Source organism: Megalobrama amblycephala, linkage group LG4, assembly GCF_018812025.1.
Source record: "Megalobrama amblycephala isolate DHTTF-2021 linkage group LG4, ASM1881202v1, whole genome shotgun sequence".
Lineage (NCBI taxonomy): Eukaryota > Metazoa > Chordata > Actinopteri > Cypriniformes > Xenocyprididae > Megalobrama > Megalobrama amblycephala.
The window spans coordinates 46972865-46998066 of NC_063047.1; the positions used below are offsets into that span (position 1 = coordinate 46972865).

The 25202-nt window shown below is 37.4% G+C and overlaps 2 protein-coding genes across 2 annotated transcripts in view; both read left to right on the forward strand.

Moving 5' to 3' along the window:
* LOC125267723 overlaps positions 1–2715 on the forward strand; it is a 28840-nt gene extending 26125 nt beyond the window's left edge. Inside the window, exons 8-10 of the mRNA XM_048189621.1 lie at positions 1087–1246; positions 1495–1542; positions 1708–2715. Coding sequence (XP_048045578.1) covers positions 1087–1246; positions 1495–1542; positions 1708–1967 — 468 coding nt within the window. The 3' untranslated portion in view covers positions 1968–2715. The remainder of the gene's footprint in view (positions 1–1086; positions 1247–1494; positions 1543–1707) is intronic.
* Positions 2716–14285: 11570 nt separating this feature from the next.
* Positions 14286–25201, forward strand: LOC125267728. The gene is made up of 10 exons (XM_048189633.1): positions 14286–15682; positions 16494–17074; positions 17189–17256; positions 17336–17550; positions 17720–17970; positions 18057–18200; positions 22217–22376; positions 22633–22677; positions 23097–23144; positions 24166–25201. Exons 1-10 carry the CDS (start codon positions 15289–15291, stop codon positions 24429–24431), a joined length of 2172 nt encoding a protein of 723 aa, XP_048045590.1. The 5' UTR covers positions 14286–15288; the 3' UTR covers positions 24432–25201.
* Position 25202: the final 1 nt, after the last annotated feature.

A 25202-nucleotide genomic window follows, 5' to 3' on the forward strand; every position in this document is an offset into this window, starting at 1 on the left:
AGCAGCTGGATCTTGTGTTGGCGAAGTCTTCTGTAACGAATCATCACTCAGGCTGGGATCTATTTGCATGCTTTTAATAATAATAAAGGGTAGTCGTAAAGGCAAGGTCAGACAGGAGCAAACAGGAATGTCAGGAACAGGCAGAATCGTGGTCAAGGAAACAGGCAGATAAGTCAAGACGGGCAGATATCACTCACAGATCGTTATTCCAGGCAAGGGTCAAAGGCAGGCAGAAAAGGATCAGCAACGGGTAGCAACAGGGTCAGCAACAGAAAATCAGACAGAGATATAAACGCTCAGAAATGTTCACCAAGGCAAAACAAGACTTCGCAATATGAGGGTGCATGAGAGAGTCTTTTATAGTCCGGTAACCACAGAGTTCGTCTCTGTGACAGAAACAAACCCTTACAATAGATTACAGCAGTTTTTTACATATATAAAATATAGCTGCCACACACCTGCAGTTTTACTGCTGTTGAACTTCAGTGTACTGCAGTTGTTTTTTGTAAGGGAAGCACAATGGTGGAAAGTCCCAGGACAGGTTTGAGAAGCACTGCTGTGATGATGGACCCTACTTTAGGGTCCCTATTTTTAAAACTGTTCACTTTGCTTCAGGGGTGACACACTGACATTTTATCCATTCACCCCTACTCAACAATTTAGCTTATCAGTGTAACTTACCGGTGAAGTTTAGTCACACTTACTGATTCTTTATTAGGCCTATTTTTTTTTTTTTTTTTTTTTTTTTACAGTAAAGTGTTTCATGTAATAAAGATCTCAGTGCTGCACACTCTTTTCCTTCACTATTCAGTCCAGTTCACCAAGCTTTGTGTAACGCACAGTTTATATTGGACTAAAACTAATTTTAAACCCTTAAGCAAATGTCTTTATATCAAAATGTATTTCTGAGAAATGATCACCTGCTCCTTTAAAACCTCATTTTTAATCTGACAAATCTTTTTAGGTCTATGTAATGTATGTAGTCTTAAATCAAATGATAGTAGTAACAATATTTCTAACCTTGAGTCTTGTACAGTATTGCCTTTTAAATCTTTAACCTCATTATCCCTCTCTTTTTTTTTTAAGGTCACAAAACTTCGCTGTGCAAAGCAGTGGAAACATTACTATCCAACATTTGATATAAAGTTACCAAATGGTGTGATGAATGTGGGATTACGCCTCAAAAAGAAAAAACCCAAGAAAGTAGAGGTTAAAGTTGAATGGAGTCTTGACATAGCACTGGCTGGTAAGATCCTTTACTGTGTGTTACTGGAATTTTAGAAAGGTTTAGGAAGTAAATAACTGACATGACAGTAGTTACCATCAAATACATTAGATACTCTTTATATGTGCTAGACTGCAACAATACGAGCATTGCATAATGTAAAATCTGCATGAATTGTCTAACGATTTTACTGATCATAAATAAAGGCATTTACACTGTGAATCTCTAAAGAGTTGAAAATTAAGGCATTACAACTTTTTATCTTACAGACTATATAGTAGAAAACAGCAGACTGAACCTATCAACCGATGAGCAGTGTAAGCACGTACTTTCAACACAACATTAGCCTTGCCATTTTATATGCCATTTTATCATCGGCTATATGCTGTTTTTGAATTGCAGTGGAAAAAATTATTAGCTTTTTTCCTGTATCACGGTCATTTGAATATATTATTAAATGCATTAATGACTACATTCTACAGGTGTATCCTTTCTGAAAAACAACAAAGCTGCACTTATCCGAAGGGTGAAAAATGTTGATGCCATTTTAGATCACCTCTGTGAAATCATTGCAGACGAACTGTTAAGTGAAACCAGAGCAATGACAACACCTCAGAGTAAAATGAGGAGCATCTTTGAGATCATAGAAACACGAGATTTTTCGTCACAACTGATATTTTTCAACGCGCTTTATGAAGCAGAAAAAGCTCTTATAGAAGAAATGAGAACAGACAATAACTAAGGCAACAACAGAGCTACTAAACAGAATAATGTAGCAATTTATGTTCATTTGTCAAAGAATTGTTATATTGTCATTGACAGAACCTGACAGTCTTTTAATATTTTGGGGTGTAATGCTACTGCTTTACTGTGTAATGTGAGAATGATTGCGATGATGGGTTTGTACGATCACCTGTAAGTTACCTGTAAATAATTGTATAAGTTATCAGTAATTGTTTCAGATGAAATATCAATATAAATATATTCTTTAAATGATAAAAGTTGATAAATCATGTATATCGTGTCTGAAGTAATGATGTGTAAACTGCAGAGAATGTGTTTTTATAAGCAATTTGGTTCAGATATTTTGCATTGATATTTGTAATTGAAACAAACACAACTGATCTACCTGTTATTTTGTGGGAATTGCTGATAAATCAATGTTTAATTTATAAATGCAGATGTTTGATGACTGTCCCACTGTACTGAGGGTCCTCAAGGCAATAACTTGTGTTATGTGTTTTTTTTTTTTCAAAATATGGTTTACCTTTTTTTCGTATTTTCTAACCTTTTTGTATTGTTGTTATATAAACTGTAAGCCTGCGCATGTTGTTTGAATTTGTACTCAGTCTGTGGTGACATGTTTTTGTAGTATTGTTAGAAGGTTTGAATTTGATTAAAACATCAACTCTATTTCCAGTATTATTATGTTCAAAATAATAATAAAAAACTCAATTTCCCGTGAGCCTCACGTACAACACCGCAAGTAGATTATTTTCCTCTGAGCGTGACGCAAATTAATACTTTTCTATAATAATTGCAAGGACTGATGATTTTGCAACTAAGTGAATTTTCAGGTTTTAACTCTGAATTTTAATTCCCCACATTTTATAAAAATTTAAAAGGATTTCTTTTGACTAGGTTTGACTATTTTTAATGCAAAGATGACATTGTTTGAGATGTCTTTGTTATGACAACTTGACATTATTTAGATTTATGGGTTAACATTACATTAAACTGTCATGTGGTTGGTTTTGACATTGGCTGTCATGAGGCCATTATAATAGTGCCATGAATCAAATATTTGTCTTCTGTTATGAACTGCTCCGAGATGAAAAGGCTGAGGATCCCAATGCAGTATTTATTGAGGAGTAATCCAAAGATGTAAACCAAAAGCTAGGTAAGGTCAAAACACAGACAAACAATCCAAACAAAGATAAGTCCTGGGCACAGGCAAAAACAGGGGAAATCTAGCAGAGGATGATGGGAAATTAAGTCCAATACTGACTGTCAGTGTCAAATAATTTTATAACAGCATCATGAATACTTTTCTTGACCTCAACTACAGTGGTACAACTTGTACTTGTCATTAAAATGTCATTAAGTGTTAATACTCTCAAATGATTTTATAACAGCATCATGAATAGTTTTCATTTCATTTTTTTTTTTTTAAGTTTCCTCCAACAGAAGGTCAGATAATAGACAATATCAAATTTCTTGAAAAAAAGATGACACTGTTATAAAATAATGGTAACACTTTATTTTAGGGTCTTTTAACTAGTTGCTTATTACTATTAGCATGCATATTACTAGAATATTGGCTATTTATTAGTACTTATTAAGCACATATTAATGCCTTATTCTGCATGACCTTATTCTACGTTCTTAATCCTACCCAATACCTAAACGTAACAATTAACTATTATTAAGCAGTAAATTAGGGGTTTATTGAGGGAAAAGTCATAATTAATAGTTTATACAGGTGCTGGTCATATAATTAGAATATTGTAAGGAGCCCCCCCATCGGCCCAAAAACGGAATCCGACGGCCTGGGCGAAGGTTAATGCGTGTATGCCTTTTCAGCGCCTCTGTGAAGTTCACTTAATTTCACTCGTTTAATCTGACTCCAGTTTCAAATGATTCTTATTCTTAGGTTGTGTTTCCAATTAGGACCCGATGCCACACAGAGATACTCACCCCAGGATTTTGCGGTAAACTCACGGACATAAACTCGCCAGTCTGATCTTCGTCAGAGGGTGTAATAAGTTTGCTAATACCTTTAGTCGGTTGCCTACTGCTCACTCGAACAAAAGTGTATTTTAATTTAGCCACTTCCATACAACTTGCTAAATCAGCGGTAAAACAGAAATCTTCTGTCTTCAGATGCAGTGCCTACTGCTCCTTCATTCATGCGCCTTCAGTTTGTTCTACCCTGGATACAGATTTACGGTAGCATTAGCCTCCCATAATTTACTGGTAATAGTGATATCAGGAGAATCCAGAGTAAATCAAATAGAACATTTTATTTGTCAGGTAAAAGTGTATCATGCCAATTACACAAATAACCAATTAAAGTCAATTCAGAAATAATAAATGCATAACATCAATTACTCAAGGAAATGCATATACACACAGTGATGTGTGAATGGCTTCAGACATTCACCAATCTCTGTATGGGGGCCCCTGGCTACAGAAGATCCCCCATGACTGCTTTGCACTTTACCTTTTATACCAGGACCAGAACAAAAGAGTTATAAATATTTATTACACCAACACCTGTTTTGGGGGAAGAGGAGTGGGTTTTCACAAAAGGCACCACCCAAAGATAGGACAGAATTTTCCTTAGTTTTCAATCTTCTTCATAATACCAGTGACTGCTGTGAAATTGAGACCACTTTACCAATCGCACATTGGTACATGGACATTTAAAATGATACCAAACATAAAAAGGGAAAAACAATACATACACAAGTTACATTATATGTCTTGAAGAATTTTCAGTGACTTGAGTCAGGGGGAAGGGAAGGTGTGTTTGTGTGTGTGGTAGGGGAGGCGTTGTCCTTTTGGGGTTAGGGCAAGGCTTTGTCCTTTACTACTTCTTTGAGATCTTTTTCCAGGTGAGTTTTATTGCTTTATTGCAGGATGCTTGATCTCTGTTTTTGTTTAGCAGGAAATTCAAGCCTTACAATATCATCAAAAAGTTGATTTATTTCACTAATTCCATTCAAAAAGTGAAACTTTTATATTATATTCATTCATTACACACAGACTGATATATTTCAAATGTTTATTTCTTTTAATTTTCATGATTATAACTGACAACTAAGGAAAATCCCAAATTCAGTATCTCAGAAAATTAGAATATCACTTAAGACCAATACAAAGAAAGGAGTTTTAGAAATCTTGGCCAACTGAAAAGTATGAACATGAAAAGTATGAGCATGTACAGCACTCAATACTTAGTTGGGGCTCCTTTTGCCTGAATTACTGCAGCAATGCGGCATGGCATGGAGTCGATGGCACTGCTCAGGTGTTATGAGAGCCCAGATTCCTCTGATAGTGGCCTTCAGCTCTTCTGCATTGTTGGGTCTGGCATATCCCATCTTCCTCTTCACAATACCCCATAGATTTTCTATGGGGTTAAGGTCAGGCAAGGTTGCTGGCCAATTAAGAACAGGGATACCATGGTCCTTAAACCAGGTACTGGAAGATTTGGCACTGTGTGCAGGTGCCAAGTCCTGTTAGAAAATGAAATCTGCATCTCCATAAAGTTGGTCAGCAGCAGGAAGCATGAAGTGCTCTAAAACTTCCTGGTATACGGCTGCGTTGATCTTGGACCTCAGAAAACACAGTGGACCAACACCAGCAGATGACATGGCACCCCAAACCATCACTGACTGTGGAAACTTTACACTGGACCTCAAGCAACATGGATTGTGTGCCTCTCCTCTCTTCCTCCAGACTCTGGGACCCTGATTTCCAAAGGAAATGCAAAATTTACTTTCATCAGAATATAATTTTGGACCACTCAGCAGCAGTCCAGTCCTTTTTGTCTTTAGCCCAGGCGAGACGCTTCTGACGCTGTCAGTTGTTCAAGAGTGGCTTGACACAAGGAATGCGACAGCTGAAACCCATGTCTTGCATACGTCTGTGCGTAGTGGTTCTTGAAGCACTGACTCCAGCTGCAGTCCACTCTTTGTGAATCTCCCCCACATTTTTGAATGGGTTTTGTTTCACAATCATCTCCAGGGTGCGGTTATCCCTATTGCTTGTACACTTTTTTCTACCACATCTTTTCCTTCACTTCACCTCTCTATTAATGTGCTTGGACACAGAGCTCTGTGAACAGCCAGCCTCTTTTGCAATGACCTTTTGTGTCTTGCCCTCCTTGTGCAAGGTGTTAATGGTCGTCTTTTGGACAACTGTCAAGTCAGCAGTCTTCCCCATGATTGTGTAGCCTACAGAACTAGACTGAAAGACCATTTAAAGGCCTTTGCAGGTGTTTTGAGTTAATTAGCTGATTTGAGTGTGGCACCAGGTGTCTTCAATATTGAACCTTTTCACAATATTCAAATTTACTGAGATACTGAATTTGGGATTTTCCTTAAGCCCCATTCACACCGGCAGCGACTCGCTGGTCTCTGTACTGTGAAGTCGCTTGTGGGCGTTCCTAGTGCTGTCGCTCTAATGTCATTGGTAGACTGCATGTCTGATCATATCTACAGAAAATGCAATCACAAATGATATATAAAACTAAGAAATCATTCTAATTTGAGTAGGAATTAGGTTTAAAATAATTAAAAGTAATATTCTGCTGTTGTAGAGTGTTCTGGCTGCAGAGCTCAATGCATTAAATCATTAAGTAGATTAACGATCTATCAACAAATTAAACTCACTCAAACTGTCAAAAAATACTAAAACGTCATTCGAATTTGACAAATAATCAATTTTCTTGTCCCTTATAATCAACACAATGCAAACTGTAATATAAACTGCAGCATTGCTAAACTGCTCACAGCATCATATAATTAACATAGGCCTACACAAAATGTATGAATGAAACTCACAAGACTGCCGACAGTTTCTTTTCCACGCATCGTATGTACAGTCAAATCATCAGGGCCGGCGCCAGGACACACAAACTGGGGGGGGCATTCATAATTCTGGAGGGGTCTCGAGGGGAATCACTAATTCAAAAGTGAAAGTAAATTGCTCACGGCCGCACGGGCATTCATAATGGCACCGCGCCAGTGGACACGCACGGTTATGAACGCCCGTGAATGCATTTTAATGATGGGTTCATTAATGATGAGTTCATTATTATTCTTAATAAAAAACACAACAACAAAACAGTACAATCAATGACAAACTCGCTTAAATAGCCGCTTTTACATTTCTCTTTGAAACCAAATTTTCCTCCATCATCTTGTCAGTCAAAGGTGAGGCGAAATGGGCAAAGTGAGGTGCGACTCTTGTTCAGCTTTGAATTTGAATTGAGCAGACGCGTTCAGTTCTGTAGCTAACTGAATGGTCACACGCAGAAGAAATAAAATATTAAGTTTTGTTGTCAAATTAAGATTTTTTATTTGAATATTCATCTAGCCCTATACCATCAACTTGCAATTCCCTCGCGAACCCCCGTTTGGGAAACCCTGTTTTTTTAGAACATTATTTTAAATTCATTCCTTGGCAATGCGTCATGCAGCCAAGCTACAGCTATCGCGGTTATTTTGTTTTTCCTTTTTTATTTAAAATATTCACAAACTTGTTAACTATATCATGAATTATATGATATTTTCCGATTGTCATATGTGGAAGTGAATGTGTTTTGTTTAAACACCTTTCATGTTAGTTGATAAAACAGAGGATCTGTCGGATTTACATTATAAATTCATCCATTTTTCCCGAAATAAACGTAAGTGGCTGGTGAACTGGGATAAGAGAGTAAACTTTGTTTCATACGCATTGTATCCGATATGAATAAACAACTTCGTCAATTTATTTTAATTTAAAGGATTATCGCAGCTTCCATATGAGTGTATCCTCTGCATTTAACATTCAAACGTCTGAAACCTCAAATAAACATGTGGTTGAAAACTGAATAGTTGTGAAATATGAAAAGCACAGAGCGTGTCAATCTCTGGCTCAGCGCCAGCAGCGGGAAAGCAGGTTGAATTTATCAGTGGTGTATTGAACGTTCTCATCACACCCGTGTTATCGTACACGTTAAAAAAGTTAAAATCAATAGGGTGAATGGGGACAAATTGAAACTGAGTGGGCACAAATCAGATATGAGGAGGCAATGCCCCCTTTTGCCCCCTCGTGGCGCCGGGCCTGCAAATCATAAGAAACAGTTACCGTATTCGTGTCTGTCTTGCCTGCACTCGAGACGGTGACCTGAGCTCCAGAGAGCTCCACTCCTATTGGTTGTCGCTCGCGAAATTCGCTCCTGATTTGCATAAAGTTGAAATATAGAGACAGAGCGCATTTATGTTAATCTGAAAGCCACGCCCACCGGGGGGGAAAACAATCCAACCGTCTCCATTGAGTTTGTATTGCGTGAGGCTGCCTCCTTGTCTTTTTTGACTTATTACAAAAAACAGAACAATGTCTAAAAGCTGCTGTGTGACAAGGTGTACAGCTAACAAACTTAAAAAACCCAGAAATAAGTTTTTATAAGCTGTCGACCCCCAAAAACGAATGTTTAAGGACATAAAAGTGGATATAGGCAGTGAGACAGAGAGCAACGGGTCATATTACTATAAGAAATGCATTGGAGGGGGAACGTAATCGGCGACAGGTGAAATAATTCTTTGACATGGTAAAAAATAATGAATGGTTTGTTTTTGTTGGTTTGTTTAGCATATGTTGTCACCGATTATGACCCCCTCCAGTGTATTTCTTAAAGTAATTATGACCATTTGCGCTCTGTCTCACTGCCTGTATCCACTTTTATGTCCTTACACATTCATTTTTTGGGATCGACAGCTTATAAAAACTTATTTCTGGGTTTTTTAGCTTGTTAGCTGTGCACCTTGTCACACACCAGCTTTTAGGCATCGTTCTGTTTTTTGTTATAAGCCAGAAAAGACAAGGAGGCAGCCTCACGCAATGCAAAGTCAATGGGGACTGTTGGTTTGTTTTCCCCCCCGGTGGGCGTGGTCTTCAGACTATGACGCGTTGCGCTCTGTCTCTATCTGATCTTTTGTCGCTTGTCTCCCGTCGCTTGACACGCCTACATTCTGTCGCCAACGGTCACTGTCGCTTTGTCGCTGCGTGTCGCTGGCGGTGTGAACCGGGCTTCAGTTGTCAGTTATAATCATCAAAATTAAAAGAAATAAACAATATATCAGTCTGTGTGTAATGAATGAATATAATATACAAGTTTCACTTTTTGAATGGAATTAGTGAAATAAATCAACTTTTGATTCTAATTATATGACCAGCACCTGTATGTGTTCCCTATACTAACGTGTTACCAAAATAATGTAATGTAATGTTAACCCATAAAGCTAAGTAGTTTCTTAAGTTTGAGAATTAATCTGCTATGTCATGTTTATGACAGGTTATGTTGTCTTGGTAATGTCAATTTGTCACGACAAAGACACTGACAGGTTATGATGTATTGGTTTATGTCAAGCTGTCATAATACAGACATCTCAAACAATGTCATCTTTGCATTAAAATTGACATAATTGAGCGAATTACATTTAATGACAGTTGTCATAAACATGCATAAAACCTCCTTCATATTCATGACATGTGTCATTTCATTATTATGAAGGTGTCATGTCAGTCTTATGCAGATTGATGCATTTAACCTTAAAATGTTCAAAATTTTCTTCCGGGGGGGCATGCCCCCGGACCCCCCTAGAGTAGATACACCCAGTAAAGTTTTAAAAAATAACAGTGCCAAATACTGTACATTTTTGGAACAAGAATACTACTACAGAAGATCCTTTTATGTCAGTAAAACTGTTAACAGAAAATTAAATGTCATTGGTCAAATATAGATTTGGGCTAAGCCCTGAATGTTTACAATGTCTGGCTCCACCCCTGCATACCCCTTCAAGTAAAGTGTTACCAAAAATGTAAAAGTTACGTAAAAGATAAAAGCTCCTTGTGGTTCCTCGGTTTGGTCGCTTTGAGCACCCATAAACGACGCAAAACATAGGAATTTTGAGTTTGTGATAGCGATTCCTATATAGCTGCATTTCACGCCACAGCAATGACGTCGTGTGCAAGTTTGTTAGCAACCTTTGATCTCTTAGGTGTCTGAACCATTACGAGAAGTGGAAACTGTCCGTCTTGACTTCACTAATCTCACTCCACCTGCCTTCTCGCCTAGTATCGTCTGAATTCCAGGCGAGGCACGTTTCAGCTTACCATAATGAATCAGGGTAAGACAAAACGCGCTTTGGAAGTAAGGAATGATGGTGTATGACTCATTTATTTATTTTTTACTTTTGGAAAAAAAAAAGTTACAGAAGTGTACCTTTAAGATTGCCATACCCAACTGTTCTCAACTAGTGATGGGAAGTTCGGTTCTTTTCCGCGAACCGGTTCTTTCGGACAGTTCGATTCAATAAACCGGTTGAAAAAACCGGTTCTTTTACGCTCCGACGTAATGACGTCATCCGCGATGACGTCGTCTATCGCGGGCCGGGATGAAAAAACTTAACACATTCAAATATATAAAGTCAGTAATCTTAACAAAAGTAAACTAAAACATTATAATCTGAAGCGTTTCTTACAATTTAGTTTTGCATCTAAAGCATCCAAACACATGACATAGGCAGTGATGTGCAAACAAAGTTTTACAGTTATAAAGTGAATAAATTAGTCTTCATCAGAGCAGAAACCATGATCCTCTTACATTACGATTTATTTGTAATTAAATAAACTTACGTTTCGCCAGATTGGCCCCTCATTCGAGTCCTCTCATAACATCAGTTGTCATAGTTAACCGGTGCTCTGACAGTCATAGCTTCAGATCACACGCTGAATCACGCATGCGCAGTATCATCAGCTTACCGGTTCACAAATCGGACACGTCCGAAAGAAGCGGTTCTCGGTTGTGTACTGATGATCCGAAAACCGTTGCAACCGATTCTACTCGAGAACGAGATTGAGATTCGAGAACCGCGAGAGCGATTCAAAAGGAGTCGCTTGTTTGCTCTCGCTTTAGTTTGATTACGTCATTTTTTTATCTTTATATCACCTTGTTTAGAAATTAAATAAGCTGTCCATGGATTATTTATGAAACAAATAAATGTTTCCAATCTTTAAAAAAAAAATAACTTGAAAGCACAACTGCACAACTTTCACTATATTGCTTTTTAAATAACATTAGGCCTTATACAGTAGTCAACATTTGAAGTGGATCAAAACCTTTCATCAAAGTTGTCGTAAAACATTCTTTTTAGGACAACTTAGTTCTTACGACAGCTTTGATTAACTTTTTTGATCCTCTTTGAATGTTGACTACTATAGAAAAATAAATTTGTAGAACTATTTCGGCACATTAGTTTGATGTGTACAAAATGTTCATGTTGGCATGTAGTTTATTATGTACAGTATTATGTACAGTATTTTATGCTATTAATCTGCTATAGTGTATTTGGAAAAGCACATTAAACGTTTTGTATTTTGAGTCATAAACATATTTCCAGTATGTTTTATATTATCACACTGTCCGATGTTCAACAAAACTTGACTAACGTGCTTTCCATTCTCTTGAAAAATTGCACGCATGCGCAGTATCATCAGCTCACCGGTTCTCAAATCGGACATGTCCGAAAGAAGCGGTTCTCGGTTGTGTACTGATGATCCGAAAACCGTTGCAACCGGTTCTTGACTCGAGAACGAGAACGGTGATAGGCCGTGTATGTTCGTTCGTGTGCGCCGCGCACGCGCACTCATATCAGCTGCTCTGCTCTGCGATTACATTGTGTAAAAATGTGGAGAATGTTAAAACAAAGGTGCCTCTATAAATAACCCACAGGTATCCATTTTTTACGCATTGCATCGATGCATCGGATCGTTAGACATTAGATCGATGTATCGATATCGATGTATTGTTACACCCCTATTTAATAGCTCGTATCCGCTCATATTGCTGCTCATATCCGTCGATGTTTGATTGATAAACTGGGAAATGCTGTTATGTGACGACAGTTTTATCTATTTTGCAAACTCGCATGTTTATCACAAGGTAAAATCCAGTTAGATAAGTTAATAGCTAATTATTGAGGCTTTCTGTTCAATCTTGAATAACGTGACGCTTCCATAACGCATCTGTATCCAATATAGCCTACCTTTGTTGTTCCCATAACAGAGAGCACTGATTCTCTGGCATTTTTAAATGGCGCATAATAGTTTGGCTTGGCTTGACACACAATGGTCCAACGAAATATAAATTTTAGACCTCTTAAAGGGATACTCCACCGTTTTTTCATATTAAACTATGTTATTCCCTTAACTAAGACGAGTTGATACATACCTCTCTCGTCTCAGTGCGTGCACTAAATCGCTCTGTCTTGCGGCGAAACTTTGTTAGCACTTAGCTTAGCCCAGTTCATTCAATAGGGGCCAAGCAGAGAAGCTACCAAACACCTCCACGTTTTCCCTATTTAAATACAGTTACTCGAGTAGTGTAACTCGACCTAGGACGGTGACACAAAACAAAACGTTGCGCTTTTCTAAGCGTGTAAAATGGATAACTATATTGTATAGCGGAATACCATAGCAATTGCTCGGGAGCACTTTGACTTGGCGCAGTAATATCTTCACTCGTGAAAAGTCCTCTCACCGGCCCCCGCTCCCTCTCCTCCTCCCTCTCATTTCCGTCAATAGAACCAACGTGACTTTTACCACCTGTGCTATTAGCAAACTGCAAGATATCATTTGCAATGGCGGACTTTGTAGATGATTATGACTTGTTTGTAGCAGACCCAGAGCCATATCTGTTTGAACCCGAGTACACGGAGGAGGAATTAGCTCTTATGGACCGTGAGAGGGAAAAAAGATACGAACCAGAACAGACCGGAGCCGGCGAAAGAACACGGGCAAACAGCAATTGGTGGTGTAAGTGTGACTGTTGCGAACAGCAACGGTGTTTTTGGATTCTTGTTCAAAGCAGCTAACCAAGCTCTCCGCTGTATGTGGTGAGTTGGAATTCTGTGAAACATGACGGCACTATATACCTTCTCCTTGTTATCACAACCCTTTATGATGCACGTTATAACCATGATTGTCCACAAACTATCTTCCTACAACCTGATACTTCGTCAACTCTGCTCAAACTATTACTACTGGTGCAGGTCACGTTGGTTCTATTGACGGAAATGAGAGGGAGCAGGGGCCGGTGAGAGGACTTTTCACGAGTGAAGATATTACTGCGCCAAGTCAAAGTGCTCCCGAGCACTTGCTATGGTAATCCGCCACACAATATAGTTATCCATTTTACACGCTTAGAAAAGCGCAACGTTTTGTTTTGTGTCACCGTCCTAGGTCGAGTTACACTACTCGAGTAACTGTATTTAAATAGGGAAAACGTGGAGGTGTTTGGTAGCTTCTCTGCTTGGCCCCTATTGAATGAACTGGGCTAAGCTAAGTGCTAACAAAGTTTCGCCGCAAGACAGAGCGATTTAGTGCACGCACTGAGACGAGAGAGGTATGTATCAACTCGTCTTAGTTAAGGGAATAACATAGTTTAATATGAAAAAACGGTGGAGTATCCCTTTAAGAAGAACCCTCTACTTCCTTTCAATGCAGGACGAGACCGCCCCGATTGTAAAGCAAAACGTGATTGGTTGTTAGCGAAAGCGCTGACCATTTACAGCACACAATGTGGCCATTATCTGATTGGCTTGAGTAGTCGGTGGGTGGAGTCGACCTATTTGTGGATTTATCTGCAGTCGTGACGCTAGAATTGTTTCAGAATCCACAAATGCACAGAAAGCAATTCACAAATGTATATGATTCACAAATAAATGCAGGCAGAGTTGTGCTTGTGACATAAAAACATATTTGTGAATATGTTTTTATTAGCAAATCTCATTTTATTTATTTGTGAATTTAATTAATTTTTGTGAAACACCCCTCATATATTTTTGTGGATCTCATTCTATTTTTGTGAATATCTTTACATTTATTTGTGGATCATAATCTGTTTATTTGGAGATTAGCTACAATTCTACCCCTATACTGTTGAGGATCATTTACATAGTGTGAACATCACAAGGACTTCAAGACTCCACAGCAAGTCACATAGTCCGAACAGCACAGCAATCTGCCGACGTTTATAGTCCTGTAGTGGGATCTTGGCTTAAGGGAATAGAACAAAGTTTGTACATTATAAAAACAATTATGTCTATGGAGAGTCCCCACAAGGATAGCAAACCAGATGTGTGTGTACATGTTTTTCTATCATTCAAGTGAATGTATCTGAAATGAACTGTGCTCTTCATCTGAAAACTGCGACAAAACTACAGTACATGACTCATATAAATGAAATGTTTAATCGTTTGTCTCAGCTTTCCTTCTTTTTTTCAGTCTTGAAGGTGTTTTAAAAACCCAACTGCTTCAGCAGGAGTGCCACTTTACTTGGTCTCTGAGAGAAGAAGAAGACTTTTTTCTCTGTGATTTACTAAGTCGTCTGGAGGAACAGATTCAGTTGGAATCTAACGAGGCGAGAGTAACACGAGCTTACAGCAGCTTTGGATTTGTTCAGTATCTCTATGGCAATCAGAAAGAAGCTCTCGCAAATCTGCAGAAATCAGTGCAGCTCGCAGAGGAACACTACAAAGACAGTGATGAAGTTCTTAGTGTTACCTATGGAGACCTTGCCTGGCTGCATTATCATATGAATGATTTTTCTACATGTCAAGAGTACTTAAGACAGTTAGAGAGGATCCATAGGAAATTTTCTGAAGGATTCACTCATACTGTGGAGGTACTCAGAGAAAAGCTGGGTTTTTCTTAAATTCTCTCACAAATACTACAATGCGTCAAAGGAATGCTTTAGACAGGCTCTTGAACTGAACCCTGATGACAGTGATTTAAATACAGGCTATGCTATTGCCCTGTACCGCACGACCAATGAGACCTCTGACCCTTCAGACTCGCCAACAATAAAACAGCTCAGAAGAGCCATAGGGCTGAATCCAGATGATGCTGTTCTATTAGTGTTGCTAGCTCTGAGAATGCTGCATGACAGAGATGATAGCAAGATGCTCGATACTGCATGGAGGAATGTGAGTACGGCACTGCTGAAGTCCCCTGAAAACCCACATGTCTTTAGATACGTAGCAAAATTTTTCCGCAAATTAGGAAACATGGACACTGCCATTTCTTTACTGGAAAAAGCCCTGCTGCCTTCTCCAAGCTCAGCTTTTATACACCATCAGTTGGCTATGTGTTACAAAAGCAAAAAAATATTCCTGGAAATTAACTATTGAAGACATGGTAAAAAAGAGTCAAATGAAATACAGCAATACCTGCAAAAGTAAATCTACCATCTGGAGAAGGCGATTTCCCTAAAGCCCACTTTCATTGTTGCCATGGCAGATTTAGCAGTGCATTACAGACAACGTGGTACAACTTGCTGCTTTAAAGCTGAGAGATTGTTTGAAGAAGCATTTAAAATTGCTAAGGAAAAGCAAGACCTGCAGGCAGTTCATTGTTTTTATGGCCAATACCAGCTCTACAGCAAAAGATCTGAACAACTGGCCATCTATCATTTCATGCAAGGTCTGAGGTTGCAGCCGAAATCAGAGCAAGGCAAAATGTGTGAGGAGAAACTGAACAAGATGATTAAACATCGTGCTGAAAGGGTGAACAACCCGAATGACAGCGAGGTGTGTGCTATACAAGTATTCATTCATGAAGTGAAGGGGGAAAAACTCAAGGCTGAAGAGTTTTATGAGAAAGACCTAAGAAATGGGCTTGATTTAGGTAAATACATATTTTATTTTATAAGGTTATGCTTTTGTTTTAGTTCATTTTATTTTTTTTAGATAATTCTTTTATAATTAGGGGTTGGGTTACATGAAATGCACTGGTCTGTTATTTTTTATTTTATTTTTTTAAATTCCCAAAGGTATTAGAATGTACACATACAGGTAAATGTTTTCACAAAAGGCATATGACTTTAAATATCTAGTTGTCAATATTTAAAGATTTTGGATAATCTTGGAGTTCAACTATTTAATAATGTATTAATGGATTTATTAAACATTATAGTAGTATCTTGAGCATTTATGTTAAAATTCTTATGATCCACAACCTATTGATTAAGAATGTTGTAAAGTGTTGTATGAATGTATTAATTATTTTAAACCAACATTTTGACATTTCTTAAAGAAATATTTTGGTGTTTTCATAATTTTGGCTACCAGTAAGTGCACTATCACAGTCTTCCTACTCTAAAGTGTTTGATTAGGTGATGGTTTCCTGAATCAATGGTTTTTAAACTGAGATCTGCAGATGACACACTTAAAGTGTGTTATAAGTATTGAAAAAATAAATGGTTTAAACAAATATAATATAAAGTGTTTTCATTTTCAAAGTGTTAAGAACTTTTTCACTGTTTTAGGATAGTATGACATTAACATTGTAATGATAATTATTGTCTACATTGTCACATTCATTGATAATCATTTGTCTCTGGTCATGTCGAATTAAGAGAGATTTCATTTTCCTTAAAAAAGGCAAGTTAAATGAGCCTTTGTAACATCTCATTTATACAAATGTTTGTTTTTCTTAGGTGAAAGCTGTCTTTTAAAAGAGATGAGGATTTGGCTCATGAGGTTCAGTGAAACAGAAAAATCTGTTTTAAACCTGATTTTTGATGGAGGAAGTTATGATGAAGTTGGCAGTGGCAGGCTTAAGAGTTTCAAAGGTTCAATGAACAAGAAGATTGTGCACTTGGTTGATATTGATGTTTGCAATGCCAAGAGGATTCTTAGATGGGAAAAGCTGGCTCCTGGGCCTCATGCCATTCTGCTTGCATTTACTCTGCATGAAAGCCAATTCACAGACCAGACCAAAGAGATTCTTGAAAATTTAGAGTTTCTTGGAGAGAAATTTTGGAATCATGTCATTGTAGTATTTACAGAGGGAGAGTGTTGTATAAATGAATATACTGGAGCTCAGAGAAGCGTATTGGAGTGGATTCATGAAAAATGTGGACACAAAACCTACATCTGTGGCTCTGAAATAGAAACTACAGAAAGGAGAGAGCTGTCAGAGAGGATACAGAGGATGATCAGAGGAAATAATTCAATGCATCTGGTATTACCAGAAATTTCAGATGGAGATTCTCAGTCCCCTTCAGACATTTTAAGGGTAAGTCACTGATTCATTTCTTTTAAAATGATCTCTTTGCAAAGGCAAATATGGTTTTATAATTTTATGTCTAATTTGACTACAATTACAATGCACTTTTTTTTTTTTTCACAGAAGCTAGATGTAAAGGATTATTTGTTCACTCCCGAGGTCATCTTTCAGGAGGGACAAAATAAATACAGGTACTATATCATCAAACAGGTGAAGTAAGCTATTTGAGTGTATCAGTTTGCAATTATATTTGATATTTCTTTGAAACAGGTTACAGAGCAGCCATGCAGGCTGGTTCCATTGTGACTTTACAAAGCTTGGTTTTAACATGAAGGGTGAAGGGGAGGTGCTGTACAGCACTGTTCTTCAGGACAATGACTGTCCAGTTCCTGCCAACCATTACCAAGCAGGACCCCTGTATGATATCAAATGTGTTCAGGGTGAGCTGTCTCATCTCAGTCTACCTCACTGTGAGACCTCCATCGGTGAGTTGGCAATCTAATAAACATTATGAGAGATACTGAATGTAATCTGTGAATAATGCAAAGTGCAAAAAAAAAAATGTAAAATATAAAAAAACATAACACTACATTGTTTAAATTTTCTAAATGTAAAAGACGTAGCAAAATTATTATTTTCTTATTATTATTTCAGAGGATGCCTACCACTTCATGTCAGTTATACATTACTCTGATCAGGTTGTTGACATTCTGAAACCTCAGAATATCACGAGCACACATGTTACAGTGAGCATCCCAGGAACGTCAAGGTTTTTTATTTCCAAAATACAAAACTGGTTTACGGGTGATTGGTCTAAGACTTATGGCCAAGTGATGCTGTTCTACTTAAAGGAAACACATAGGCTACACGTGTTTCTACAACCACGCAATGTGGATCCCAAAGAAGTATGTTTTTGAGTTACTGTGTTAATTTTTCACCTTATTTTGTCTGACTTTATAAACAAATGACATTTTCTCTGTTTTTTTTTCAGGTGAGAAAATGTAATAAAGATTATACACTAATCCAGTCAGCTTGTGAATGCATGCTCACATTTAACTGTGAGTACAGCATGTCCTGTGATCCTGTTGAGGAACATGAACTTTCAGAGAGGCCAGTATCAATGATACAACCGCCGGTCAGTATGGTTCAGAATAAGAATAAGGCATAGTGAACATGACGAAGATGTGAGATTTCTCAAAGCATTTACATTTTCTAATGAATCATGATAGGGGCGTCATGTATCAAATAGTTTATATACAACCCTATTTCCAGAAAAATTGGCACATTTTATAAAATGCAGTCAAATCAAGAATTTGTGCTTTGTTAATTCTCTTTATTTAACTGACAAAATTAAAAAAAAAAAAAAAAAAATGGGACAGAGGCAAAATAAAAGTGAAAAGATTATTATCAGAGTCATCATCACAGACACTATATAACAGTGTCTGGTCTCATTGTTCGATGCTGAACTTACCTGACTACCTACCTGTGGATAATTTCTTGGTTATTCCGTCTGTCCAGTCTTCAGTCCTCCTTCAGTCTACAGACTCAGAGCATCTCCCAGCCATTCCATTCACCAGTCTTCTCTTCACTCCTTCTGCAACGTGTGATTTTTTTTTCCCCAAACCAGAGCGGAAATCCCAGATTTACAGTGACAGGTAGGTTTTGGGATCAGTGTTTGGTGTAGGCAATCATTACTGGGATTGACATGGCCAATGAAATCTTTAGAATTGGCTCCAGGGCGGGATTTCCACTGAACTGGTTTGGGGGGAAAATCACGCATCTGCAACAGATAAGAACTGTCACTTCACTGCCAGTATCACCATAATGATCTGCCACCTAGTTACTCACCTTGTGTTCAATAAACTCTGTTTGGATATTTCCTGTGTTTGCATTCTTCTGTTCTGTGAAAGAAGACCAGACTGACATGCAACACAAAGCAGATCCCTGCAATACTGCCAATCCACCACTGGATCCGTTTGCTGATTTAATCCAAGCGATTCGTAATGCACTACAACCACTAGTCACTTCTTCTTTGACATCTGCCTCTGCCAGTCATGGCCCAACCAGCGACATACTTAGGTGAGGCGGAGGAATGCAGTGGGTTTCTGCTATAATGTACATTGTTCTTCGAAATGCAACCACATCTTTTCCCTAATGACCGTGCGAGGATCGCAGACATTTTCTCGCTGTTAACAGGCCAAGCATTGCAATGGGCACAATCTATCTGGGATCCAACTTATAGTCTGTCTTCCAGGGCTTCATGAACAAGGTGTTCCAGGAATTCCTCCATTTCGCCATTGTCTATATTGACGACATCCTCATATTTTCCCGGAATTTCCTTCCGATTTGCAAATTTCTACAGGAGATTCATCCATAACTTCGGTACCACTCAGTTCACCACTCACTTCCCTGCTTCGCAATGGGCCTAGGTCTCTGCTGTCAGCAAGACACCCTTCTGTACAGCTCCTAGCCTGATCCATCCAGATCCAGAACTCTCCTTCATCATCAAGGTTGACACCTTTAACGGGGTAAGAGCTGTACTATCTCAGCGGCAGGGTGAGCCTCCCAGTCTGCACCTTCTTCTCTAAGAAACTGTCCCTGGCGGAGCATAACTATGACATCGGAAATCGAGAACTGCTGGCTATCAAACTGGCCTTAGAAGAATGGTGTCACTGGCTGGCTTTCCTGAAGCCAAAAAGACTCAACACCCGTCAAGAACGCTGGGCCCTCTTCTTAACTCGATTCAGTTTCACTGTGACATACCGACCTGGCCGAATCCCCGCAGTTCTAAACTGCTCCACCGGGAGGTCCTGAGTTGGAAGACTTCCCAAGAAATCTCCCAACTGGCCACCAGTAACAGTTGAAAATTAGCAAAAGTCCCATGGCGTTTTCCTCAGGGTAAACATTTGCTTCTCCCTGTTCCATGTCGACCATGGTCCCACATAAATATTGACTTCCAACTTCTTAGAGTTGGTGTTTAACTTCTGGATATCATCCACAATAAAATGGCTAGACTGGCAGAAATCAGGAGATATCTGCGGTGGTAATGTACCTGTACAATCCTGTCTCGAACTGTCCAGTCTTCGGTTTTCTTCAGTCTTCAGCATCAGTGCATCGTCCAGTCATCCGGTTCGCTATTCACCTCTACTCACTATCTGCAACAGATGATAACTGTCACTTCTCTACCAGTATCAACACACTGATCCATTACTCACCTTGTTTCTCATCTGGTGTTGCAATAAACTCTATTTTGATATTACCTGTGTTTGCATTTTTCTGTTTAGTGACACTACCATACATAATATTATGAAAAGATTCTTAGGGAATTCAGAGAAAGTCCATGTAGGGGAAGGCAGGAAACCTCTGTTGAATGTGTGTGTGACCTTCAAATCCTCAGACGGCATTGCATGAGAAACTGTCATGCTGCTGTGTTAAATATAGCCACATGGGCTCTGGAGTACTTTGGAAAAGTGTTGTCACTTAACAACCTGCCGCTGCATCAGGAAAAGCAAACTGAATCTCTGTTATGCAAGGAGAAAGCTATACATCAGTTCTTTGCAGAGATGGTGCATAGTTCTCTGGGCCCAAACTCATCTCAGATTGTCCAAAAGACAGTGGAAATGTGTGCTGTGGTCAGATGAGTCCACGTTTCAGCTTGTTTTGAAAGAGACCATCCAGACTTTCACCAGGTGCAAAAGCCTGTCATGGTATGGGGGTGCATTAGTGCAAACAGCACGGGTGACTTGCTTATGTGTTAAGGAATCATTGACATGGAGGTGTATTTTGGGATTATACAGAGGCATATATTAATATATCTCTGTATAATCCCAAATGTCCCAGTGTACTATATAATTTCAGTCGAAGAAGTCGTGGCCTAATGGTTGGAGAGTCAGACTGGTAACCTGAAGGTTGTGGGTTCAACTCTCAATACTGGCTGGAAATGACTGCCCCAATCTCTTTCCGGTTGCCACAGCACTGCTCCGGGTGTGTGTGTGTGTGTGTGCACTAACTTGGATGGGTTAAATGCAGAGGACAAATTCTGAGTATGGGTTACTGTTACCATACTTGTCCTTCACATGTCACTTTCACTTTTTTTTAATTTGTTAATCAGTTTCTTGTTAGTTAATAGAAGTTACCACTAGAATGTTAATATAGCATAACTCATTTGTTCGTTATTCATTAATGACCGAAAAGTATTCTAAAGTTTTAAAATTTGTTTATATTTACAAAAATCAATTAGATTGGTCCGTGAAAACATTGGAAATCTTTTCTTTGTACTTTTGTCAGTTAAATAAAGGTTCTTGATTTTATTGCATTTTACAATAATATCTACCTTTTTTGAAAATGGAGTTTCAGTTTATCTACCTTTATGTCTATTCTTCTCATAAATGTTTTGAAATTATCCATAGCATCTAAAACCTCGTTTTTTTTACCTCCTGTTCAAAACTGTCAATGGACTTTCCACCACTGCACATTTTGTGTGTCTCCCTCATCGATCACACCCAGTGTAGTCTCTACTGATGAGCTGATGAGTTGAATCATGTGTGTTAGATGAGGGAGGCATACAAAGTGCAATGGTGGAAAGTCCTAGGACAGGTTTGAGAAGCACTGCTGGACCCTATTTTAGGCTAAAAATTGTTCACTTTGCCAAATTCAGGGGTGACACACTGACACATTTTATACATTCACCCCTACTCAACAATTTAGCTTATCAGTGTCAGTTATACGCTACCAGTAAAGTTTAGTCACACTTACTGACTCTTTATTATTAAGCCTACTATTTTTCACATTTTTTTTTTACAGTAAAGTGTTGCAAGATTCTGCACACTCCTTCACTTTTCCTTCACTATCCAGTCCAGTTCACCAAGTTTAGTGTAGAAATTGATATCTACACACAGTTTATATTGTCTAAAACTAATTTTAAACCTTTAAGCAAATGTCTTCATATCAAAACTTATTTCTGAAAAATGATCCCCTGCTCCTTTAAAACCTAATTTTTCATCTGACAAATGTTTTTAGGTCTATGTAATGTATGTCATCTTAAATCAAATTATACAATTAGCAGTAACAAACAATTTTTCTAACTTTGAGTCTTGTACAGTAGTGCCTTTTAATCTTTAACCTCATTATCCCTATCTTTTCTTTTTTAAGTACACAAAACTTCGCTGTGCAAAGCAGTGGAAACATTACTATCCAACGTTTGACATAAAGTTACCAAATGGTGTGATGAATGTGGGATTACGCCTCAAAAAGAAAAAACCCAAGAAAAGAGAGGTTAAAGTTGATTGGAGCCTTGACATAGCACTGGCAGGTAAGAAAGATCCTTTAGTGTTTGTGTGTTACTGGAACTGTAGAAAGGTTTAGGAAGTAAATAACTGACATGACAGTAGTTACCATCAAAGAAATACACTTTCAATATACATGCTAGACTGCAACTATACGAGTACAATACAATGTAAAAGCTGCATGAATTGTTTAACGATTTTCATTTAAATCAAGGGATTTATATTTACTGTTAATCTCTAAAGAGATGAAAATGAGGACATTACCAACTTTTTCTCTTTCAGACTATACAGCAGAAAACAGCAGACTGAACCCATCAACCGATAAGCGTAAGCAAATAAATTTAACACAATCTTAGCTATTTTATTTACATTTGCTATTTGTATTAGTCCCACTTGTAAGAGCGAGTCATTCATTCAAAACCTATGGTTTTCATTCGGTTTTAACATTTCATTTTCACACAAGCACAAGTTTGAAAACATAAGTATAACTGTGACATGCTGACCTTTGTCTGCCTTGATAAATCTTCTAAATAAGACCCTGTACTGTTTGTGTGTTACTAGGGTTGTAGAAAGGTTTAGGAAGTAAATAACCGACAGTAATTACCATCAAAGACTTTGGATACTCTTTATTTGTTCAATATACATGCTAGACTGCAACAATATGAGCACTAAGTCAATGGATTTATATTTACGGTTAATCTCTAAAGAGTTGAAAATGAAGACATTACCAACTTTTTATCTTACAGACTATACAGCAGAAAACAGAGGACTGAACCTATCAACCGATGAGCAGCGTAAGCACATACATTCCCACATGGAAAGAACCTATTTGTGGATATATGCGCATATATGAAACCTATATGCAGTGTATATGCACATATATGCTGCATATATGCACATATATGATAATATATATATGCTGCATATATGCCGTATATATACTGCATATATGCTGCATATATGCGTATACATGCCACATATAGGCAAAATTGAGGTGCATATATGTGCATATACAGGAAATATAGGTCTCCTGTATTGCTTCTTCATATCCACATATAAGCCCTATACATACAAGATATGTCTTCTATATAGCTAATGGCAGGATCTGGTCATTTTGTAGCTAATATCTCATTTTTGACTGTCATACATGATGCCTAGCTCATATTTTCTATTATCAAGGCAAAAACTAAGAATTAACGAAAAAAATTATGCAAGAACTTATGTATGTGCGAACACGTGAAATTGGTCCCACATGGAAAAAACCTATATAAACATATATGTTTCAATATAGGTTTTGATATAGGTTTTTAATATATGTGACATATATAAAATTGGCCGTTTTCCTATATTATGTGTACATATATGTACATATATGTGTACATATATGTGTATATATACGTGTACATATATGTGTATATATACGTGTACATATATGTATATATATATGTGTACATATGTGTGTATATATATGTGTACATATATATATATATATATATATATATATATATATATATATATATATATATATATATATATGTGTGTACATATATATGTGTGCATATATGTACATATATGTACATATAATATAGGAAAACGGCCAATTTTATATATGTCACATATATTAAAAACCTATATCAAAACCTATATTGAAACATATATGTTTATATAGGTTTTTTCCATCTTATAGCCATTTTATTTACATTTATCAGCTATTCTTTGTTTGAATTGCAGTGGAACAAATTATTAGCTTTGTTTACTATCTCACAAACATTTGAATATATTATATTATTAATGATTGATGACTACATTCTACAGGTGTGTCCTTTCTGAAAAACAACAGAAAAATACTTATCCAAAGGGTGAGAAACATTAATGCCATTTTAGATGACCTTGTTGGCGTTATTGCAGACGAACTGTCGAGTGAAATCAAAGCAATGGCGACAGCTGAGGAAAAATTTAGGACGATCTTTATGATCACAGAAAAACAAGGTTTTTCGTCACAACTGATATTTTTCAACTCGCTTTACGAAGCCGAAAAAGCTCTTATAGAAGACATTCTAATGAGAACAGACAATAACTAGAGCAACAAATGCTTGAAGAGATGAAGAGAAACTGAACAGAAAAATGTCATTTATGCTCAAACTCCTTCTGTAACATTTGTCAAATAATTGTTATATTGTCATTGATCAGTGATCCTTACAGTCTTTTAATATTAATACTGCTTTACCATGTAATGTGAGAATGTATAGATTGTGATGACAGTCCAATAAGATCACCTGTTACCTGTAAATAAATGCAAGTTATCAGTAATTAATTCAGAAGTCGAAGTGAAATTTAGAAATATAATATCTTCCATTTCATATTTTGCTTGAATATAAATACGTGCTGTAGAATCTTTAAATGATAAATGTTGATAGTTCATATGTATATCAAGTTTAAATGATGTGTAAACTGCTGAGAATGTGTTTTTATAAGCAGTTTGGTTCAGATATTTTGCATTAATATTTGTAATTGAAACACTACTGAAACACAACTGATCTACCTGTTATTTTGTGGGACATTGTGAAATGTTGTTTATTAAATATCAATACATTTTTTTTTTTTTTTTAATTCTCATTAATATTGTTGATAAATAAATGTTTAATTTGTATGCAGATGTTTGATGACTGTCCCACTGTACTGAGGGTCCTCGAGGCAATAACTTTTTTTAAACATATGGTTTACCCCTTTTTGTGTGTATTTTCTAACCTTTTTTGTATTGTTGTTGTATAACCTGTGCATGTTGTTTGAATTTGTTGGTGAGTTGTGACGTGTTGTTGTCAGTACAATAAAAAACTCAATTTCCCATGAAC